Here is a 19,679-nt window from a genome sequence, read left to right on the forward strand (position 1 = left end):
TGCGTCGTATCGTTGTCGGGAGACGACCAGCCATTGAGAAGACCAGAAGCGTCTTGGTACAGTACTCGTGAACCTGGGTCCAAGCACCCGACAAGGTCCAACCTCTGCGCCCTAGCCGTCATCCCTCCTCCAAAACACCAAATAAACGATGTTCATGCAGGCATGCGATTTCGATATCCGTACAGCTGATTTCTTGTTGCATCTCTTACCGCTCTGAAGGCTCGAAATGCCCATCCAGTCTACTTGCTGGGCATAGGAAAGTACATCTCTAATGGTAGGCCGCCAAATCAAATTTTGCTACTTTGAGATCGAAAGTGACGTCAATACTGTTTTTAATAGAAATGGCACAAAATTTTCTTCCTTCCGCGGAAAGTGTTCCCTCGTCACACAGATGTCGGAAGCCCCATGAAACGCCATGTTGTAAACGTATAGGCTTCTATGGAATCTTTGCTACCAGATACATTTAACTTGGCCGATGTGTTTTGAATTCGTGATATATTGTGGCAAAGAATTTGGTTCAGAAAGATGGGTGCTTTCGGCCGTGGCGCTGAGCCTCTGTTCGGGCATCTGGTTTAGCAGAAGCAGCAGACGAAGCATTTCCGCCGATTGCGTCACTGAACATTGCACCGAGTGGCTCCCGCGGAGCACATTCTCCAGCGGCAGTGGCGTCGCAGGCGAATTAGCGCAAGCTCAATGGGTCCGAAGCCAACGCCAGCGCTGCTTCCGCGCTCCCGGCATGCCTGGTGGCCACCGGCACTCCTATTTTCTCAACCTTTCGCCATAACCTTCTCCGTTTTCTGCCTCATGGTTCTGCCAGTTCCACTTCAGCCACCTATCCACTATATTCCTCACGCCACTTCGCTGTCTCGGCTTCTTCAACTCTAATTCGTCAACTCTAATTTCCCACTGGGTCCGGCCTAGGAAACTAGGCCACTCCGGGGGCAGGGGTAATTGGCGCCACCCATCGGGAGGGCGGGAAAGCAAATCCACTTCCCTTGCACGACCTCCTAGATGGGCGCGCTCACCGATGCAGCAAGCGTGCCCTTTCGCCCCTGCTCTCAACTCCTCTCTCCTTGCCATATCTGGCAACGCCCTCACCTTCGACTCTCTCCGCGTGCGCCCGGCTGCCCGCCGCCGGCTTGACCCGCTGCATGACGTTTCATGTTGCGTTATCTGTTGTTATCGGGCAGCGCGCGCTGCTGTTCGTGGACCGGTATCGGTAGTTTCGTCTGTTTCGTGGTCCTCGATAGTGTGTGCTTGTGCTCCGCGATGTTCTACCAGTTTCATGACTCGTACCGCTCGCGCATCGTGCAGTGGTGCACGAATACCTCAAAAACAAGCCCTTCTAGGTTGTTCCGGTTGCTTAAAAGCAACAGGTGAGAGCGCAGACCGAAGGATATCAGAAGGCGCATGTACTATCAGCGTCCAATGAAACGTGAACAGCGGAGCGCGTCGGCATAGCATAAGTGAAGGTATAGCGTGCATGGTCCAGTCATCAGCATTGATAGGCATGTACTGCCTCACTATAGGGGGATCGCGCACCTCGCGATCCCCCTATAGTGAGATATTTTTGCTTCTGTTCTGGTTCTTACATTTGAAAGGGAGAAAATAAAAATAATAGAGAACCTAAAATTCCCACTTTACGGCGAGTATTGTCGCACAGTTCGCCGAAACCATAAGTGCATCGGCGTGAACAGCCGCGTGCGTAGTGCAGTTTGCACCATCATCATTGTAGATCCGGTTTGCGGCTTCTGCGCCTCATCCATTCTTTCATTCAGCAAACTTGCGCAGCGCGCTATCGCTGGCAGCCGCGTCGGTGGCAGGCGTGCGCGTGCCCAGCACCTTTGGCCGTTTGTTCGACTCCCAAATGAGCGCCGTGTGGCCACACTGGTTGTGCGCACTTGTCATTGGTAATGACGGGACGGCGCGCACTATACCTTCACTTATGCTTGGGCCACGCACTCCGCTGTTTACGTTTCATTTGACGCTGAGAGTACACGAACACAGCGCTGTCCATGTGTGTGCTCTATGAGCCTCCGGACGTCGTTGTGCCTTGATTGGGCTAAACTTCCCTCTTACCGGTAGAGAAAGCTGGCAAATAGATGTTCCTCGTCATTGCCACCTTGTCTATGAGTTGTGTTTTTCTGTGCCAAGTCTCATTGTGCAACTTCAGTAACTTGCTTAGCTTTCCGTTCCACCCTCAGTGCTTTTTCTTCGTGTCAGGTTTTGCAAACGTACTAACCGCTGAAAAATTACTGTTCGTGTTTGTGTATAATCTAAGTAATCGCCGATAGGAAAAGCGCTCGAAAAACCTTCATGTGTAGGCACGATACGCTTTCTTTTTCTTCTGGAAAGTATGAGCATTGCAAGTGTCCTAAATGCAGATGTTTGCAGTTCGTGTTTATTACACACAGGAGTGTCCAGTAGGTACGGATTAGTGCCTTAAGTGACGTAATTTTACTGCTAAGCATTGCATTCGCGGCGAAAGAAGAGTCGTGTTGTAGGCCTATTGATTGAGGTATAGGCCTTTCTCCTGCTGCAAAAGCCGACTACATTCTGTGCCCCCTTGCCACCGTTACTGAAGTTGTGGCCAAGTGCAAAGTAGTGTTATAATGCGTATTTCAGTTTTTAGTACAATTTTATTTTTGTGCTGCCATGTCTTTTTCATTTCGTTCAGTAGTAATGAACATGTCACGCATTTCATATACTTCAGTGCAGGTTTATAAGTAAGCTCTTGTTTTTTCTGTGGCTGTCAATCAAGCAATCTTAGCATTTTATTCAATTTTTTAGGTATATAGCATGCCATTGTTTTTGCCATTGCCAGTGAGTTTTTCCCTTTCTTTAGTTGCCATGACTGTGTGATACAAGTCATCCAGTTTTGTGCAATATCTTAGAGCATATATCAGAAGGTCGTCTACGTTTTCGTTTTCAGGGCGTTGTATAAAAATCTAGTTTTTTTATGTTTGTGTACATGAAACGGCCTTCGCGTTTTCTAGCGTTTGTTTTTGTTATGTCATTGTCTGTAAATTTTTGTCTTTAGTACCCATGTATATGTCGTGCACCTTTCACTTTTGTTCATTTGTTGAGCGTGTATCACACCACGTTATAAGAAAATATCTTTGTTTTCGAAAATGAAGTCAATAAAGCGAGGCGAACGATTTGTTGTGTTGGAAGTGGAAATTATTTATGTCCCGGCACATGCTGGTATAAATATGGGCAAGACTGCGTGCGTGCCATCGCATAGCCCACGGCGCTCCACGTGCCAGTTCGCAAGCAATGCCAATGCGCGGCGTAGTGCGAACGGTGTCGTTGTGCGCCGTGGCTCGCGCACGCGTTAAAAAAAAATAAAAAAAAACTGAACGCGCCGCATACAGGGAAAAAGAAAATAAAAGTAAGTGGTGCACGCGGCGTGACGGAAAGGTGGAAAGGCAGCGGAGCGGGTCGTAGCGATATGCGTAGCGCAAGCTAAAGCTGGTTAGCCTTGGTTAGCCATGGTTAGCCTTGGTTAATCTTGATTGCAAGTCCAGGTTAGTCTGGTTGTCTAGCTATGTTGCGACGTTTAGCCAGTGGTTCGGCGCGCTGTTCGTCTGTTTCCTGGGCGATTCATTTCCTCTTCATCTAGGTCCGACGTCGATTCCAGGCCTCCTCCTGCCTATCAGAATTGTCGCAGCCCATACTGCCGCCTCAACTATGATTGCGGCGCACGCGAGGTCTCCTTTTCAATCCTCCGCGAAATCGCAAGTTCGCAGCCAGTAAAGCTTTCGCTTTAAAAATGTGATATTTCCACTATAGTGTTACGTGATAGCGAGGAGTTTTGGAGGGCCTTCAAACGTTCTAGAATGAAGCTTCGTAATGGGCGAGCATGTGCAGTTTAACACAAGGCTTGACTTCACGGAGGCGATAGCTACAAACGCGCTCAGAAGTCGTTCAACCGTGTGGCAATGACTGTCATGTGATATTCGCTTTATCATTTTTCGTTTTCATTGTAATAAAAGCGATATAGACACTGCAGGTACACTTCTGGTGTCACCGTCCCCGTGGTGTTCTGTATACAGCCCAAGTGTGATGAACGCGTGGCTTCGCGCCATATCCTGCAGGTGCGAGTGAAAGCCCGTGAATGTGAGCCGAGGATGGTGGCTTGGTCTCGCACGTGCAAGCGTGGGAGGCGGACAGGATACACGCCGTATTCCACACGGTGAAGGCGTTCTACTCCAGCGGCGACTGCGTATAACGCGGCTGAGTGCGGCTGAGTAAGCCTCACCTTGAAAGCGATCTGCGATGAGTAACGAGTCTAGGTGCACCGAGGTCTCATAGCTTCGTTTGTGCTGTGTTCTCCCCGTTTTGTTCGCTTTCAAGCGGGAGGCAGCGCGAAGGCCAATTCACACGCTGCTACTGCTGCTCCTCCTCACGCCAGCGTTCTGATAGCGAGTGTCCACGCTTATCGAGAGCGACGTGTTTCTTTTTAGCTTTGCGCGCCTGACATCATGCTTGTCAATTTATTAAGCGAATGTTTACGAGTGTCTGCGGCCGATAAAACTACTGTCTTTAGTTGCAGAAAAAAAGCACAAGCTTCACTTGATTTGTCTAAATAAGCGTAAGAATAACCCCCAATTTAAATGGGCCTACCCCTAAACTTCATTTCACCCACCTTCGAATTTCTAGTTGGCCCACTACCATTATAAGCTTACGCATGCATCTTCTAATTATCCCTATGGGCCTTCTCTGTGAGCAATTTTTCTAATTGTTCGTTATTGCATATAAAGCTACCAATAATCTACATTTACACTATTATAACGAACAAATGCCTTAAAGGCCAGCTCCAACGAAATTTTAGTTGGCATAAATTGACTATAAATACCTAGCATATACTCTCAAAGTTGTCTTGTCAAAGCCGCAGGACTGTTAATTGCCTAATGTTGTTATTAGCAGCTATTAATTAGCACCTCTGCAGACGACGCGTGCACAAGGGGGCAGAACGGTGGCGATCTGGATGTGGCGAATATTGACGAACCCTACGCTCCTGTTGATCTCTCAGTTGTGCCATGTGTGTTTAGGCAGCCAGGCGCATTGCTCGCTCATGTAATGCGACTTGACGTGCGTCTCTGTGAGCGTGCGAAGTGCATTATTCCTGTTGCGCACGTGATTCGAGCTGCTGAGAGAATGCCGATGCATTGCGTGGCGGTCGAGCACTTGAATACGTACTCGAACACGAGCGATGGCTGTATACTACAATAAGCTGAGTAGAGGAAAGCCAAACACATCTTTCCTGACCCAGCTTTCAGAGTGCAAACGTGCACGACGGCAAAGCAGGCAAATGCGAGGCAGACTAGGAACGCGTACTGAGCATGTAAACTGCAGATACATTTCAACAACACAGCGAAAACACGGGGAAGGCAGGAGATAGGAATTCAAGCCGACGAGTGAAACGAGAACAAGGTAAAAATGGGAGCCAAGGCTTCGACGAGTGGACTTGTCTTGAATCACTGGCTCTCACTTTTACCTTGTTCTCATTTTGCTCATCATTTGCAGCACAGTCACTTACGCTTTCGCGGGATGAATATAAGTACTATAAGCCACGATGGCGCGCGAAAACGAAAGCTGTGTTTAGGGTCGATATTATCGAGTGAGCATTCGCGTTAGTATACCACCTTCAAGACACTTCGCGCGTCTCTAGATTGGATGCGTCGACGTAGACGAACACAGCGTTTCTGACACAGCGCCCGAAACGAGCAGGAACCACATGCTGCATTTGCCACGAAGGAGAACGCGAGGAGGTGGCCATGGTGTAGATACAGCGGCAAGCCATGCAAGAACGCAAAGAACCAACTGCCAATCCCGCCAGAACGAAATGTACCAAGCTTCATCACAGCGCCAGGACGGGCTTTCTGACCGTATGTTGACGCGCACTGGAATTCCTCGATAATTTGAGAGACGCAAGTTCGCTCTCAGCGTGGTGGTCAGGAGCACTTTCAAGGTGGAACCGCTTCTGAGAAACGTCCACCCGTAATTCGGCGAGGGGCGCCGAAAGGCGAGGGCCCGAGCACTGCCTAAATCGGCCGACGACTGCCCGGGGCTATTGGCATTTGTAGACGTGGCCCAGTACGGGCGCAGTGACCGGTACGCAGCCGTCTGGATGCGCTGGGATGGGACGATCGTTAACGCGGCATCGGTCAAGGAGTAACGTCCGAAGTGGCCGAGCAGGTGGCAATAGCCATGGTAATGAGGGTCCCGAACGTCCTTACGTGTACACAGATTCGCGATCGGCGGCCAGAGCATTCGCCTCGGGCTCGATATCGCGGGAAGCGGCGGCCGTCCTAGGCAACGAAGGAGCCGCGGGTCATCACATCGACAAATTATTTCCGGCCCACATCAGGCCAAACGTGCACGCCGACGTTCCCAACGCCAACGAGCGGGCGCACGGCCGTGCGCGAGGACTCACGCACAGCAGCGATCATGGCCAGCGAAGTGGCGGGGAGGGAGGGGAGCACCGAGACCCGCTGCTCACCTTCAAGGAAATAATAGCGCACTATCAGCTGTCGAGGAGGACCTTCCCGTCCCCCACACTAAGCTCACTAGACCACAGTCATCGATGTACAGTACAGAATACTTCGGACAGGTTCGTTCCCCTCGAGAGGCAGACTGAGCCATTATTCACCAGAGGTAGAGCCTCAATGTCCGGATTGTGGCGACTTGTACTGCTCGCTAGCGCACATGCTGTGGCAATGCTCCGAATTAAGCAGGACCGTGTTCAGTAAAGAAGAAGATTCGGTGGACGCCCTGCGAAGCGACGACCACCAGACCCAGCTCCGGGCAGTCCAGAGGGCTCACGAAAAGGCGGAGGCTCACGGGCTTCCCGTCCCAACGTGGGTGCTGCCCGCGACCCCTGCCGACCAATAAACCACGAGTGGGTGGGGAGGGATCCCTCAGGACTCAATAAAGTTATTTCCTTCCTTGAGAGTACCACCACTCTTTGAACTCTGCCGCCGCCGTGCGTGATCCTCGCCCCTTGTGCGTTACCTCCCCCCTCCCCCGCGGGAAGCGCTCTTGCGTCCGATTTTCTGCACGACGATTGGTCTTCCTGCAGTTGTTCTTGGAAACGCGCGGATCTTGCGTTTTACTTGTTTTTGTTTTTCGTCCATGCCATTTTTCGCTTCAGCTCGGCTGGCATCAGCACTTTATCTCGGTGTAGCGAAAATTGTACGCTGTGTTTCCTGCTGTCTGTGCTAGCGCTCCGCCGTGTCATTGAGCGTACAACTGCAGCAAGTCGCTCGCAGATGATGATGCAGTTTTTTGTATACCACAAGGAAAGCGTGATGGCTTGCGCAGGAAGCAGTGGCTGCATAACATCGGCCAAAATAACATTGTTCCGACAAAGAACAGTGTTGTTTACGGGGCGAGGTGTCTTTCTTATTGCTCATATCAACGCATCCCCTAAAGCTGCACATTTTTTATTTCTCCGGCTTGCTCACCAGCGCTTTTGCTGCGGCAGTTTGTGCGTTGCATAAAAATGGGGTAGTCCTCACTGTGTTTAATATTCTGCTGGGACTCCATCACCTCCCATGTCGCCAACTGTCGTTATTTAGTTGCAAGTGCAGCGCTATAGTTTCTGCTTTCCGCGATGAACATTTATGTGCGAAGATACAGCCTCTCGATCGCAATTTTCGGGATTGTTAGGATCTGTTGCCTGTATTGGCGAAAATTGAAATAGCGGGCAATAGAAGAGCTATTATTTTCAGCTTACGTCGATGTGTGCGTGAGACAAACAATGATTGTAGGCCCTGAAAAAAATAGTGGAAAGTATGCCCTTAGTATTGCGGGTGGCGAACGCTAGCTCGACCACAATGCGTTTCTTTTTTTGTTTTCAGACAAAAGTATTTACATCTATGTTGCAAGGTCGCGTTATGAAAATAAAATATCACGTGACTCAGGAATAAATGCCACAAGCGACCGAAAGCATGTCCAGTCATGTATAAGAGATTCGTGATAAGCCAAGTGGATCAATAATACATTTGTGATTGAATTAAATTGTATCACGGAGGATTAATATTGATTTTGGTGTATTGTGGTGGATTAAGGCGTGTTAAGGAGTAATCAAGTGGATTAAGGTGCATGAACAAGGACTGAGGTGCCTTAAGGAGGATTTGGGTGGATTAAGGTCGATTAGGTTGTATTAAAGTGAATTAGGGTTAATGATGAAGTATTAAGACCAATTAGGGTGGATTAAGGAGATTAAGGTGGATAAGGGTCGATGGGGGGGTCTTAGGGTGAATTGCAGTTGTCTTTACAAGGCTTTGGCACTCGCGTCTCTTAGGCAATAACTAAGAACATCTTGCATTTTTGGAATTTGCTTTGAACTACACTTCGACGCAGGATGAGTGAGCGACGAGTATTTGGCTTTCGCACGGACACAGGCAATATGCAGGAGGTGTATTATGCAAGCGTGCATGAACGTGCACGCTTGCCGTTAATATCAACATCTAAGGGGAGGCCAGGAATCTTCGCTTGAATAGCGAATCCTTTAAATTCACCTATCTGCGGTTCTGTTCTATGGGGAACCTTGTTTATTTATTTAACATGAGCCGAAATCATTGCATCGATACGCTTTGATTACTAAGGTTTGGCAATCAAACATGAGTGTGGTCATGGTGTAGTAATGCAGAGAATATTCTGTAGGCAGTAATGCTTAGCACTGCGACGTACTTCACCCTAATCCATCTTCATCGACCTTAATCCTCCTTAATTCACCATAATCCTCCATAATCCACATTCATCTACCATAATTCACTTTCATCGACCGTAGCCCACCTTAATTCTCCTTAACCCATTAAAGACCAGCGTGACCATATGGTCACAGTAGTCTGCACAGTGAGTTTCAATTAATTACGATTAATAAAACAGCACCAAAATCGCATTTGACGTGCCGTTTGACAGATTAGAGTTCCCTTTATGTATACCAAGTGGCAGCAGCTGTCAGTCATTTCGTGGGAGCCCCTCGCAAAGGCGGGAATAAGTATTACTCTGGGAACAGCGTTGCCATGCATTGCTTCAAGGGGTAAGCGTGTTTTTTTCCACTACTTCTTTAAGCAATAGTCAGATAGCCTTACCTCCGTATTGTTCTTTGAATATGTGACCTTCGATGAGCATTTGTGAAAGATTAATGTTTGATTTATCCATGAACGAGGGTGTTATCTTGCGCGTTGCCATATAGTCACGCTGGGCCTTTAGGTTACCTAAATTTCTATTTTTTTTAAACTGCATTCTCATCTCTTGCACGGCTCCTGGCGCGTTCTCGCAGTGGTTATTTCTTATTTTATTGTCTGAATAGGTTGATGTTAGAAGAAATAGCGAAGATGGTCGTAGAGGAAGATGTCGACGTGTCAGTGATTTATATCGAGCCACCAGAGGCTAGCACCTATTCGGATGAAGCCTCGGCCGTTGAAGACTCAGGTGGACTCATTGACAATCTAAGCAGGTGGCAGCTATGAGCCGGCGCTGAAACTGTTTTCTCTGACGGACGCCGCCGTGGTGGATGTGACTCGGACGGTGATGACCCCGGCGAGGAAGGTGACGGTACATCAGAGGTTTCTTCTGTAGTTGATGCGGCCATTCCTGCAAAATTATCCACTGTTTCTAAGTGGACGAAGGGTGATCTCCAGATAAGCCTTGGCATATTTCCCGACCCAAACTTTGCTGCTTACAAGGACTTTTCACCTGTTGAGTTGCTCGAACTTTTTGACAAAGCCGTCGTGGAGCTGCAAGTCGAACAAACAAGAACGTATGTGTTATTTTTGAATATGCCCAATCCGGAGGTTACCAAATAACAATTAAGTTTTCTTCGAGTGCTCGTTTTGTCTGGCTATAACCGCTTGCCAGGGAAAAAGTGCTATTGGGATAGCGGCACGGATAGGCGAAACACGATGGCCTACAATGCTGTGCGAAGAAATCGCTTCGTTCAGAGAATGCGATTCCTGTACTGTGCCAAATGCAAGCCTAGCAGTTAGTGACAAGTTGGCAAAGTTGCGTCCATTGATGGCACTATTGAATGCAAGGTTTCTGGAGCATTTTCAACCTGTGCGTCACCTGAGCTATGACAAAAGTGTGATCGAGTATTATGGTCGTGATGGCTGTAAACAGTTTATGCGCGGAAAGCCTATCCGCTTCAGGTATAAAGTATGGTGCCTAAATGCCAAGAACAGATACCTTGTAAACTTCAAAGTATATCAAGGCAAGCAGGGGATCCCGGAACATCTGAAAAAAATATGAAAAGGATCTCGGAAAAGCAGCGGCGCCAATTCTTCAAATGGTGGAAGAACTCGCAGCAGAGATGCACAACTTTCCTTTCTTTTTCTATTTTGATAATTTATTCACAAGCATGCAGCTACTCAGGCATCTCAAGGCATAGGGCTACGAAAGCACGGGCACAGCGAAAAAGAACCGTGTTCCCAAAGAGTGCCGTATCGCTTGACCAGAATTCGTCAAGCACCAACCTCGCAGGCACGAAGATCCCGTGCTGAGCGACAACGGGATAATTGTTGTCCGCTGGATGGACAGTTCTGTAGTACTGATCGTAAGCACCATTCACGGCGTAGAGCCCATGTCATCTGCAGACAGGTACTCTCGTGTTGAGAAGAAGCGAATCAAGGTGGCCCATCCAAATACTGTTGCTCAGCACAAGTTGTATAGGAAGTACGGACCAGATGGATGCAAATGTAGGCGCCTATTGGATTACAATCAGTGGCAAAAAGTGGTGGTGGCCGATTTTCACTTGACTTTGTTATGTATCTAACAGCAACGCTTGGGCGCTAATTCGGAGCACAGGGTTCAACGTCACGCAGGTGGAATTCCGCAGGCAAATTGCACAAAACTGTACCTGATGCCATGGGACAATAAGCCTAGAGGACCTGGTCAACGCAGAATCCCAAAGACTGGTGATGTCCTGAATGGTACATGGTATGACCAAGTGGCCCACTTTGTTGCACCAATACCTAATGGCAAGAGGTGGAGGTGTGCATGAGATAATTGCAACAGCGTGGTGCACACACAATGCCCAAAGTTGACGTCGGCATGTGTATTCCATGATTCAAGCCATATCACACTAAATAAGTGCTCGAATATTTGCCATGTATGTTTTCTGTGATGTTTCATAGCTTGAAATAATTGTTTTTAACTTCGAGTATTTTGCTGTAGCGTAAGGGCCCAGTCTGACCATATGGTCACGGGCTATATTTCGGAAAATAATTAGGCAAGAGTAATAATTTCTTTCATGTGAATTATTAGTATAAAGGTAAGTTAATATATCAGATTTATTTCAAGATAGCTAGAAAAAAAAGAAACCGGTCTCTAATGGGTTAATACAGCTTCATTTATCTCAATACAATCACTAATTAATTAATTTCGCTAATCAATATTCGTCCCTTATACGCGGCTGGACGTGATTTGGTTCGCTCCCTGTCTTCCTTTGGTCACGCGGTGTTTTCTATACGTCACAATGTAACCTTGAACAAATCTAAGGCTACCGCTTAATAAGCCACACGCAGATGGATGTGCCACAAGCAATGGCATATCAGACGCACGAAGCAAAGTATCTCATAATGTGGCAAAAAAATTGTCTGGAGTACAGAACTTGCCTCAAAGATCTTTTTACACTAGTATACGCATTTCATAGGGCTTTAAAAATCAACCACTTCATAAACGTTGCATTCAGCATTATCCATGCTGTTATCAGCATTTCTCAAAATTTTCAACGCCACTGGGGCATGCAACTGGCCCAAAATAACGCAGCTGCGTAGAATGCTGCGGCCGGCCCGCGGGAGCCCAGTAGAAAAAGCATGCCATGCACCGCGGCCGTAGCCAGCGGGCGAAGAGAATCGATGAGGAAAGCTTCGCGGGGAGAAGAGTGTCGCTACTGTCAGGTTATCAAAGGGTTTTAATGCGGGCTTAGCACCGAACCCCTCTAACCAGGTCGTGATGAGTTTCTGTTACTTATCATTCTTTACTACACTCGGCGGTTGTTGTCTGATAGGCTAAGTCCAGCGCCTTTAGCGTACCAGGCCGCGGCCGGTGAAGTCGGATATGTCATGCCGGAGTTGCTAAGATCGCTCAAATTTTACCCTGCGCTTTAAACGTGACCCGCAGCAGCACAGCGATCAGTTGTTGCCGCAGCGCTAGCGCACAATTGCGCGGCGAGCGAGCGATTCTTTCTTTGTCGAAGGCTCAAAAGCAACGCGCTCGCTTCAGCGAAGCCCGACAGAATGCTGCTGGTTGGCCAAGCTAGCGCGAGGTATATTTTAATCCAACCGCTTAGGCGTGCGAGAGAACATGCTCCATTCCCGGGCCAGCCACACTAGAACCATACTTGAGCGTCCAATTTTGCTGATGTAGCTTAACGGTGCTACGCGTGTATCGCGTCCGCGTTTAGCCGGACTAGCTTGACCACCCCAATGCACTCTTCTTCGTGCGGTGATTCAACGCATCGAGGCCTTGCGCTGTTGAACGTAGAGGACAAGTCAGAAAAATCGCGCTGTACTTGGAGAATACTTCGCCTGCGGCTAGGAGACGCGCGTGACCTGTTCGCAGATATATATATATATATATATATATATATATATATATATATATATATATATGTATATATATATATATATATATATATATATATATATATATATATATATATATATATATATATATATATATATATATATATATATATATATATATACATACATACATATATACTTACGCTATATGTCGTCGAGTGCTTGCACCCTCATTAAACAGTTGAAGTAGCGCCCGTGCAGTCGTCTTTCTTGTGTGTGGGCATGTGGCTACAAGGCAGCCGGAAGTGCAGCCACGCCATTAGCCTGCTGAGCACGGCGGCGGAACAGGTGGGCCGCATGATCAATAGGGTCGCCCAAAAGAGACACGGAATGAAAGAAGAAGACGCTCTCAAGCTAGTCAACAGCCTAATTGTCAGCCGAGTCACGTACTCCCTGCCGTACCACGTGACGACCAAGGCAGAAAGATAGCAAGCAGACACCATCCTCAGGATGGCGTGCAAGACGGCTCTGCGTCTACCGAGAAACACGCCGAACGAGAAGTTGCTCCAGCTGGGCATCAGCAACACCTTCAGCGAGTTCGCCGAGGCTCTGCTGGGTACGCAAACGGCGAGTCTTGGAGGCACCCCTACGGGACGAGCGCTCCTGAGGAGGTTGGGTCGGGATACGAGCGGACTGGCAGACAGATACGCTGACGTACCAGACCACCTCAGGAAAACTATTAATGTGGGACCACTGCCACAAAATATGGATCCCAACCTACACGAAGACAGGCGAAAAGCTAGGGCCGAATACGTTGAGAGAACGCTAACCCGTCTAGACAATACAGTATACACGGACGCCGCCGTATATCCACACGGAAAAGAAGGCGTGGCCGCGACGGTAGTGGTTAACAAGGAAGGAAACCGGATCACGTATGCCATGGCAAATGTAGCTGGCACAGCGGAGGCCGAGGAGATTGCCGTAGCGCTGGCGGTGACGGTTATACAACAGGCCGATCTCTCATCATTCTGACGGACTCAAAAGAGGTGTGCAGCAACTACACGAGGGGCAGAATTAGCAAAACTGCCCTCAGAATACTCAGCGGAGCCACCTCCGCCGAGAAGGAAAAGCCCAGGAACAAACTAATCTGGATCCCGGGTCACGTAGGCATACGGGGGAACGAAAGGGCAGACAGCCTAGCCCGAGCCAAAGCGTTCCGAGCAGGGCGGTCGAATGCCCCGGAGACCCACCTGCAGGCTTGCGAGGGGGGATACGCAGAGACTTTGAACTTACATAGAGGAACTAGAGTTAGATATCCGCCACCGCACAAAGACCTAACAAAGGAGGAAGCGACCAGCTGGCGCAGACTACAAACAAACTCCTTCCCCAACTTTCACGTGCTCAATAATATGTTTCCGACACAATACAAGGCCACCTGCCCTTGGGGCGGTGCCACACCCACACTCTACGACATCACCTGGGAGTGCGAACGCAACAAAGCATTCCACAAACACGAACACCCGAGTGCGGAGCAATGGGAGAGTCGGCTCACCAGCAGCGAGCTCATGGCCCAAAGGGCCCTAGTGCAGCACGCGAGCGATGCAGCACGACTCAATGGAGCCTTGGAATAGGGGCCCACCCTTGCTGAAGAGAAGTCTGCAGTCGCCAGCGCCAAGAAGATGAAGACGACGGGGACCTCGTAACCGCGAACCTCTTGAAAGACTCAATAAACGTTTTTCCTCACTCACTCAGTATGCAAGATCATCAACTAGCCCAGCAGTTATATATATATATATATATATATATATATATATATATATATATATATATATATATATATATATATATATATATATAAGCAAGGAAAGCAGACAGCACAGGTGCTGGTTCTCCACATTCTTCACCGTACATCATTTCCGCCGGGCAATAATGGGGGCGTTTTTTTCAGTTTCGGTATGCAAAACATCAATTTCAGCGAGTTCTTTGTAGCGACGCACTGACCTGTATTTGAAGCGTAAAATATTGCACAGAAGCTACAGCACCTCCAAATTATCTGAAACTCGGTCTTTCGTGCGGTCGAAAATTTCGTTGCAGTTGTCCTTTACCTTGCAAATTACGAATTTTTTTTGCGCGTACAAGACATTTCACTTTTCACTTGAGCGGACTGGGGCACTCGCCAAAAAATACTTACGCTTTAAAAAGTTATTTCTCGGCAACAAATTCACATGCCCACAGCAACGCAAAGCATGCAGCTGCAATAGCTGCCATCACGACTGTTGCCGCGTAGTGCATGATAGTTTTTTGTTCGTTTCATACCAAGGACCATAGTTACGTCGCGGAAGAACTTTTTCATTGAAGTGTCAAAAACCAATAACACTTCATCACTTAACTTTTATAGAGCAGTAAAATTTTCTCAACTGAAAGTTCCCTTTTTATGCAACCGGCCACATTAACACACACTAAAAAACATGCAGCTTCCATTGCTTCACAGTGTATTCTAGATGTCTTTAATTGTGTAAACCTGAGCACAGTGGTATATTGTTACACTTGGGCTCAAGTAAATTCTTGGAAATTTACAAAGTACGAAGGTGTACAGCAGTCAGCGCAGTATTTGTTTTAGTGTTCTCCTGAAATTGTGGTCTTTTTCTTGTAGGTGCGTCAGCGGGGATTGGGGAAAGTACTGCCCTGCATTTTGCTTCCCTTGGCTGCGCGCTTTCTCTCATGGCAAGGAAGAAAGCGCCACTTGATAACGTTGCCAAGGCGTGTTGTGAAAATGGGCTTCCAAACGACAAGGTAAGGAGCAGCGGTGGCGAACCATTTTGCCTATTAACACTGGGACAAGAGTGTTGACAGCCCGTGTGTCTACATATTCAGAGGGATGCTTGCTGCTACATGAGTAAAGCAAATATGTGGACCTGCATGCTGTGCTTAAATCTCTGGGTCTGTGAATAATTTTTCCGCGGTGGTTATAAATCACATGTTTCTACAGCATGCATCAAGGACCTGCTACCATACTACAAGTGCCCTTAGGGAACCCGGATATTACAAGAATTTATTTATTGGGCGCAACGCTGCAACAAAGACTTATGTATGCACGATCTGAGCCTAGAACGATATTGTTTATTAGCTTAGTTTATAAAACACGTTCGGTGTTAGTGATAGACGTGGTGCTGAACGCGATTCATGAGTTTTGTGACGACAGGCTCACTAAAGGACATTCAATGGCAGGACTATCGAAGAGTATCACTTTTTATTACGATAGCAGTTATTGAACACTGCAGGCGGATTTCCGCAGTAGGAGTCGCCGAGAGGTTTTGTTCAATGTCCAAGGCCGATAAAATCGTCCCCGCGTGCCGTAGGCTGTATGTGCGAGTGAAAGCTTGCAAGGGTGAGCCGGCGACTACTGCTCAATCTCACGCACGCAAAGGACGAAATTGGGGAAGAAGCGTGCCACCTTCCCTCGCGAGCAAGGCTTCGCGGGGAGAGTACGGAGGAGACGCGCGCTCCACCGCCACGCATACGGAAAACATATCGCGTAGGCACCGGGGGGCCAAAGCTGCGCGCCTATTGGCTCTCGTCACAGGCCACTTTCGCTAGCATGGCGGCACCCAGGGACGTGGCCTCCGAGGTTTACTCCGAGATTCAGGTTTCTTTACGCTCAGGCGCTGTGCTGCCGCCGCGGCGAACGCGATGTAGCAGTGGGCACTGAGGCCCATTCGTTGAAAGGAGCACGCATCACTTGCGTTGTGCTGTATCCGATGCACGTGAAGCAACTTGAAATGCTTCAGGAAGCGGCTGTGCAACGTTGCGCAAGGGTTATGTGCAGGCCTTTGACAGCCCTACGCCTCGCTGCCGAAAGCCACGTAGCTCCATTTTCAATGACACGGGAAAAAGCATGCATGCGGGAAGTGGACATGCGCCACATCGAAAAGGAAGAAGGAGCAGGTGGTGTGATCATGAAGCTATGTGCTGAGGCGACAGCGATAACGACGACACGATAAGTTTTTGTTGCAGTTCAGGATGCACATATCCGAGAACGCTAGTGCGATGAGGTAATATCGCCGCAATACACTACGCGGAGGGCGCACTTGTCCAAAATAATTCGATGCCGCACAGAGTGACAGAGACATGCCACGCAGAATGAGAAGCGCGCTTATATTTGCAGGTGTGCGTCCACAAGCCTTCAAAGCATTCTTCAAACCATAAGCACTTTCCTGTTTCCTCACGTGTGGCTTAGCTCTGACGCCTGATTCTTCGTGGGGTATGATTTTCTTATATCCGCTATGCGGTACGGAAAAGCGCGTGGCTAATATGGAATTGTCTCGCCTCTTATTGCAATAAAGCGTAGACGAAGGGGAAACTAAAACCCCGAGCTTGCTGCGGTTCCTCAGTTATGAAAAAAGAAACAAAAATATGGTAATTTATGATGGCATCAGTTCATGACACTTTTGTAATACGGCGAAGCATTTAATGTAATGCAGTGAAGCCAGTGAGCATTTCCGCGCATAGGCAGTTTAAGCAAGAGTTTATACGCATTTCATTATGGTGAATGTGCTTTAAAAAGCTTCCCCACAATACTTATAGGTACTCCGGTGATGTTGTACGGCAATCGAAAGAAAAATAATACCGGCAGACAGTGGCCTCAAGTGCGCACCTAAGATAATAATAAAGACTACAACCATGGTTGTGTTTCCAGTTTTTATAACATGCTGCTTACACTTCGTACGCGCGCAAATTCTCAATTTGCTTCACTGCAAGAGAATGTGTGCTTCAGCGTGGAGGCCCCAGGTTAGCACCTGAGATTATAATAAAGGCGAGACCATGGCCCAGTGCAGTTTCCCAATTTACAATAAAGTCTTGCTTACAACAACTATGCGCGCAAATTCTCACTCGCTTCACTGCAACACCACATAATCATTTGCCGTATTACAAAAATGTCGTGTGCTGAAGCCATCATAAATTACCGTTTTCGTTTTAAACAAGAAGAAAGGGGGTTACCCAGGGGCCTGATTTTTATTACACATATCATAAGAAGCCAACAAACACTGATACCAAGGACAACATAGGCGGAATTACTTGTGCCTAATAAATGAAAAAAGCAAGGATAAATTATTGGAAATTAAAGTGGATGAAAAAACAACTTGCCGCAGGTGGGAACCGAACTCACAACCTTCGCATTTCGTTTTCGTTTTGTTTTTTTATAACTGAAGAATGTCAGCAAGCTCGGTGTTTAAAGTTTCCCCTCTTGGTCTACGCTTTATTCCGTTAAGAGGCGAGACAATTGCGTGTTGGCCACGCGCATTTCCTTCACGCGTAGCGGGTATAAGAAAATCATATCCCACGAACAATCGGGCGTCAGAGCTGAGCCGCACGCGCGGAAGCAGGAAACTGCTTATGGGGTGAAGCAGGCTTTGAAGGCTCATCGACGCACACCCGCAAATATATGCGCGCTTCTCCTATTGTACTCCTATGTACTCAGTCACTCTGGGCGGCGTCGAATTATTTTGGACAAGTGTGCGCTTCGCGTAACGTATGCGGCGTTAAGTATTACTTGATCGTGCTAGCGTTCTCGGAAATGTGCACTTTGAACGGCAAAAAACTTACAGTGTCTTCGTTATCGCTGTGGCCTCCGCACATGGCTTTATGATCATCCCGCCATCTGCTTGCTTTTCGCTGGCGCGTGTCGGCTTTACGCATGAATACTTCATCAGCGTCGTTGAAAATGGAGCGACGAAGCTTTCGGCAGCGAGGTGTAGTGCTGTCAAAGGCCTGGGGCCGTATAACGTGAAACTATTCCAATATGTTTCTATTCCAATCTCCTGACGTCAAATTTGCGTAACCACCGACGCAAGCACCAGGCGGTCACCCTCTGGGTTGTGTGCACAGACCAATCAAACACTATCCTCGTTCATAGGAGGTCACCTTTGTTTGCTTGAAAAACGAATAGCCTTGCCTACACTGAGCGGCTTGTCGTATCTAATTGGCTGACAAGAGGCGAGGAGAACGCTCAAGGGGAGAGGGATCCGCTGGGGCAGAGCCAGTGCACTGAAACTCGATAACCAGATGAAGAGGTTAGTGCCGGAGACTGCGATTGGTCGGCTTTCCCTTACTCAGCTTGTGGTGGCTGGTCGAAAATCACGGCGGCATGCAACGGAAGCTTAAGAATGACGCTAAAGCTGACCCTCAGCAAGTAAGAGTTGGCAGAATGAGGTGGCAAACGCGCCGAAAGTGCTCGAAAACGTTACACGGCCACGCAAGAAGCTTTATTATATGCAAATGCACCCATGCTCTACGGCAGGTGCGAGTAGCCAGCGTCTCAGCGATCGGCGGCAGCCATCTTGTATTCCTTTCGGAATAGGGCAGCCTGCGGCTATTCCGAAGAAAATTCAGTTTTGTTCGGCATATTAATGCATCTTTATCGCGTACACGTCACTTTGACGCGGTGAGCTTGTGCTGTTTTGTGACGTCGTGTGACAGGCAGGTGAAGTGGGTGCAGCCCGAAAACTTTTTATCCATAGCCGAGGGCTAAGGCGAAAAGAGGTCGAATAAGAAATAACTGTTTTTCTTTTTTCTGTCAAATCATGCATAATCGGTGTGTACACATCATATCAGATGGGGAGCTATCGCGGTTTTCCTGACGTCCTGTGACAGACAGGTGAAGTGGAGGTGGTCGCAAGAAGTTTTTAACCAATCGTAGAGCTTGATAGCAGAATTGGAATAGAAAAGTTTGGAATAGTTTTACGTTATAGCGCCCCTGCACGCAACCCTTGCGCAACGTTGCACAGGGGCATCTTGAAGTATTTCAAGTTGCTCCACGTGCATCGGATGCACCACAATGCAAGTGATGCATGCTCCCATCACCAAATAGGCGTCAGTGCGCACCGCTGCATCGCGTTCACCGCGGCGGCAGCCCAGCGTCGGAGCGTAAAGAAACATATCTCGGAGGCAACGTCGGAGGCCGCTTCTCTGGGTGCCGCCATGCTAGCCAAAATGGATGTGGCGAGAGCCAGTAGACGCAGCTCTGACCCCTAGGTGCCTGCGGGATAGGTTTTCCGTATACGGGGCCCTGCCAGGCCACTGTATCTTGAAAGCCATCTGCGATGGGTGAAGAGTCCGCACTGCGCTGTATTTTCGCGACTT

General features: G+C 48.2%; 1 protein-coding gene across 1 annotated transcript in view; it reads left to right on the forward strand.

Annotated features, from left to right (window-relative positions):
- Nucleotides 1–13,049: 13,049 nt before the first annotated feature.
- The window catches only part of LOC135916588 (uncharacterized), a 56,777-nt gene continuing 50,147 nt past the window's right edge, over nt 13,050–19,679 (forward strand). Inside the window, exons 1-2 of the mRNA XM_070533206.1 lie at nt 13,050–13,155; nt 15,193–15,332. Of these exons, the coding sequence (XP_070389307.1) occupies nt 13,050–13,155; nt 15,193–15,332 (246 nt within the window). The remainder of the gene's footprint in view (nt 13,156–15,192; nt 15,333–19,679) is intronic.

The sequence above is a fragment of the Dermacentor albipictus genome, chromosome 2 (assembly GCF_038994185.2).
Source record: "Dermacentor albipictus isolate Rhodes 1998 colony chromosome 2, USDA_Dalb.pri_finalv2, whole genome shotgun sequence".
In the NCBI taxonomy this organism is placed as follows: Eukaryota; Metazoa; Arthropoda; class Arachnida; order Ixodida; family Ixodidae; genus Dermacentor; species Dermacentor albipictus.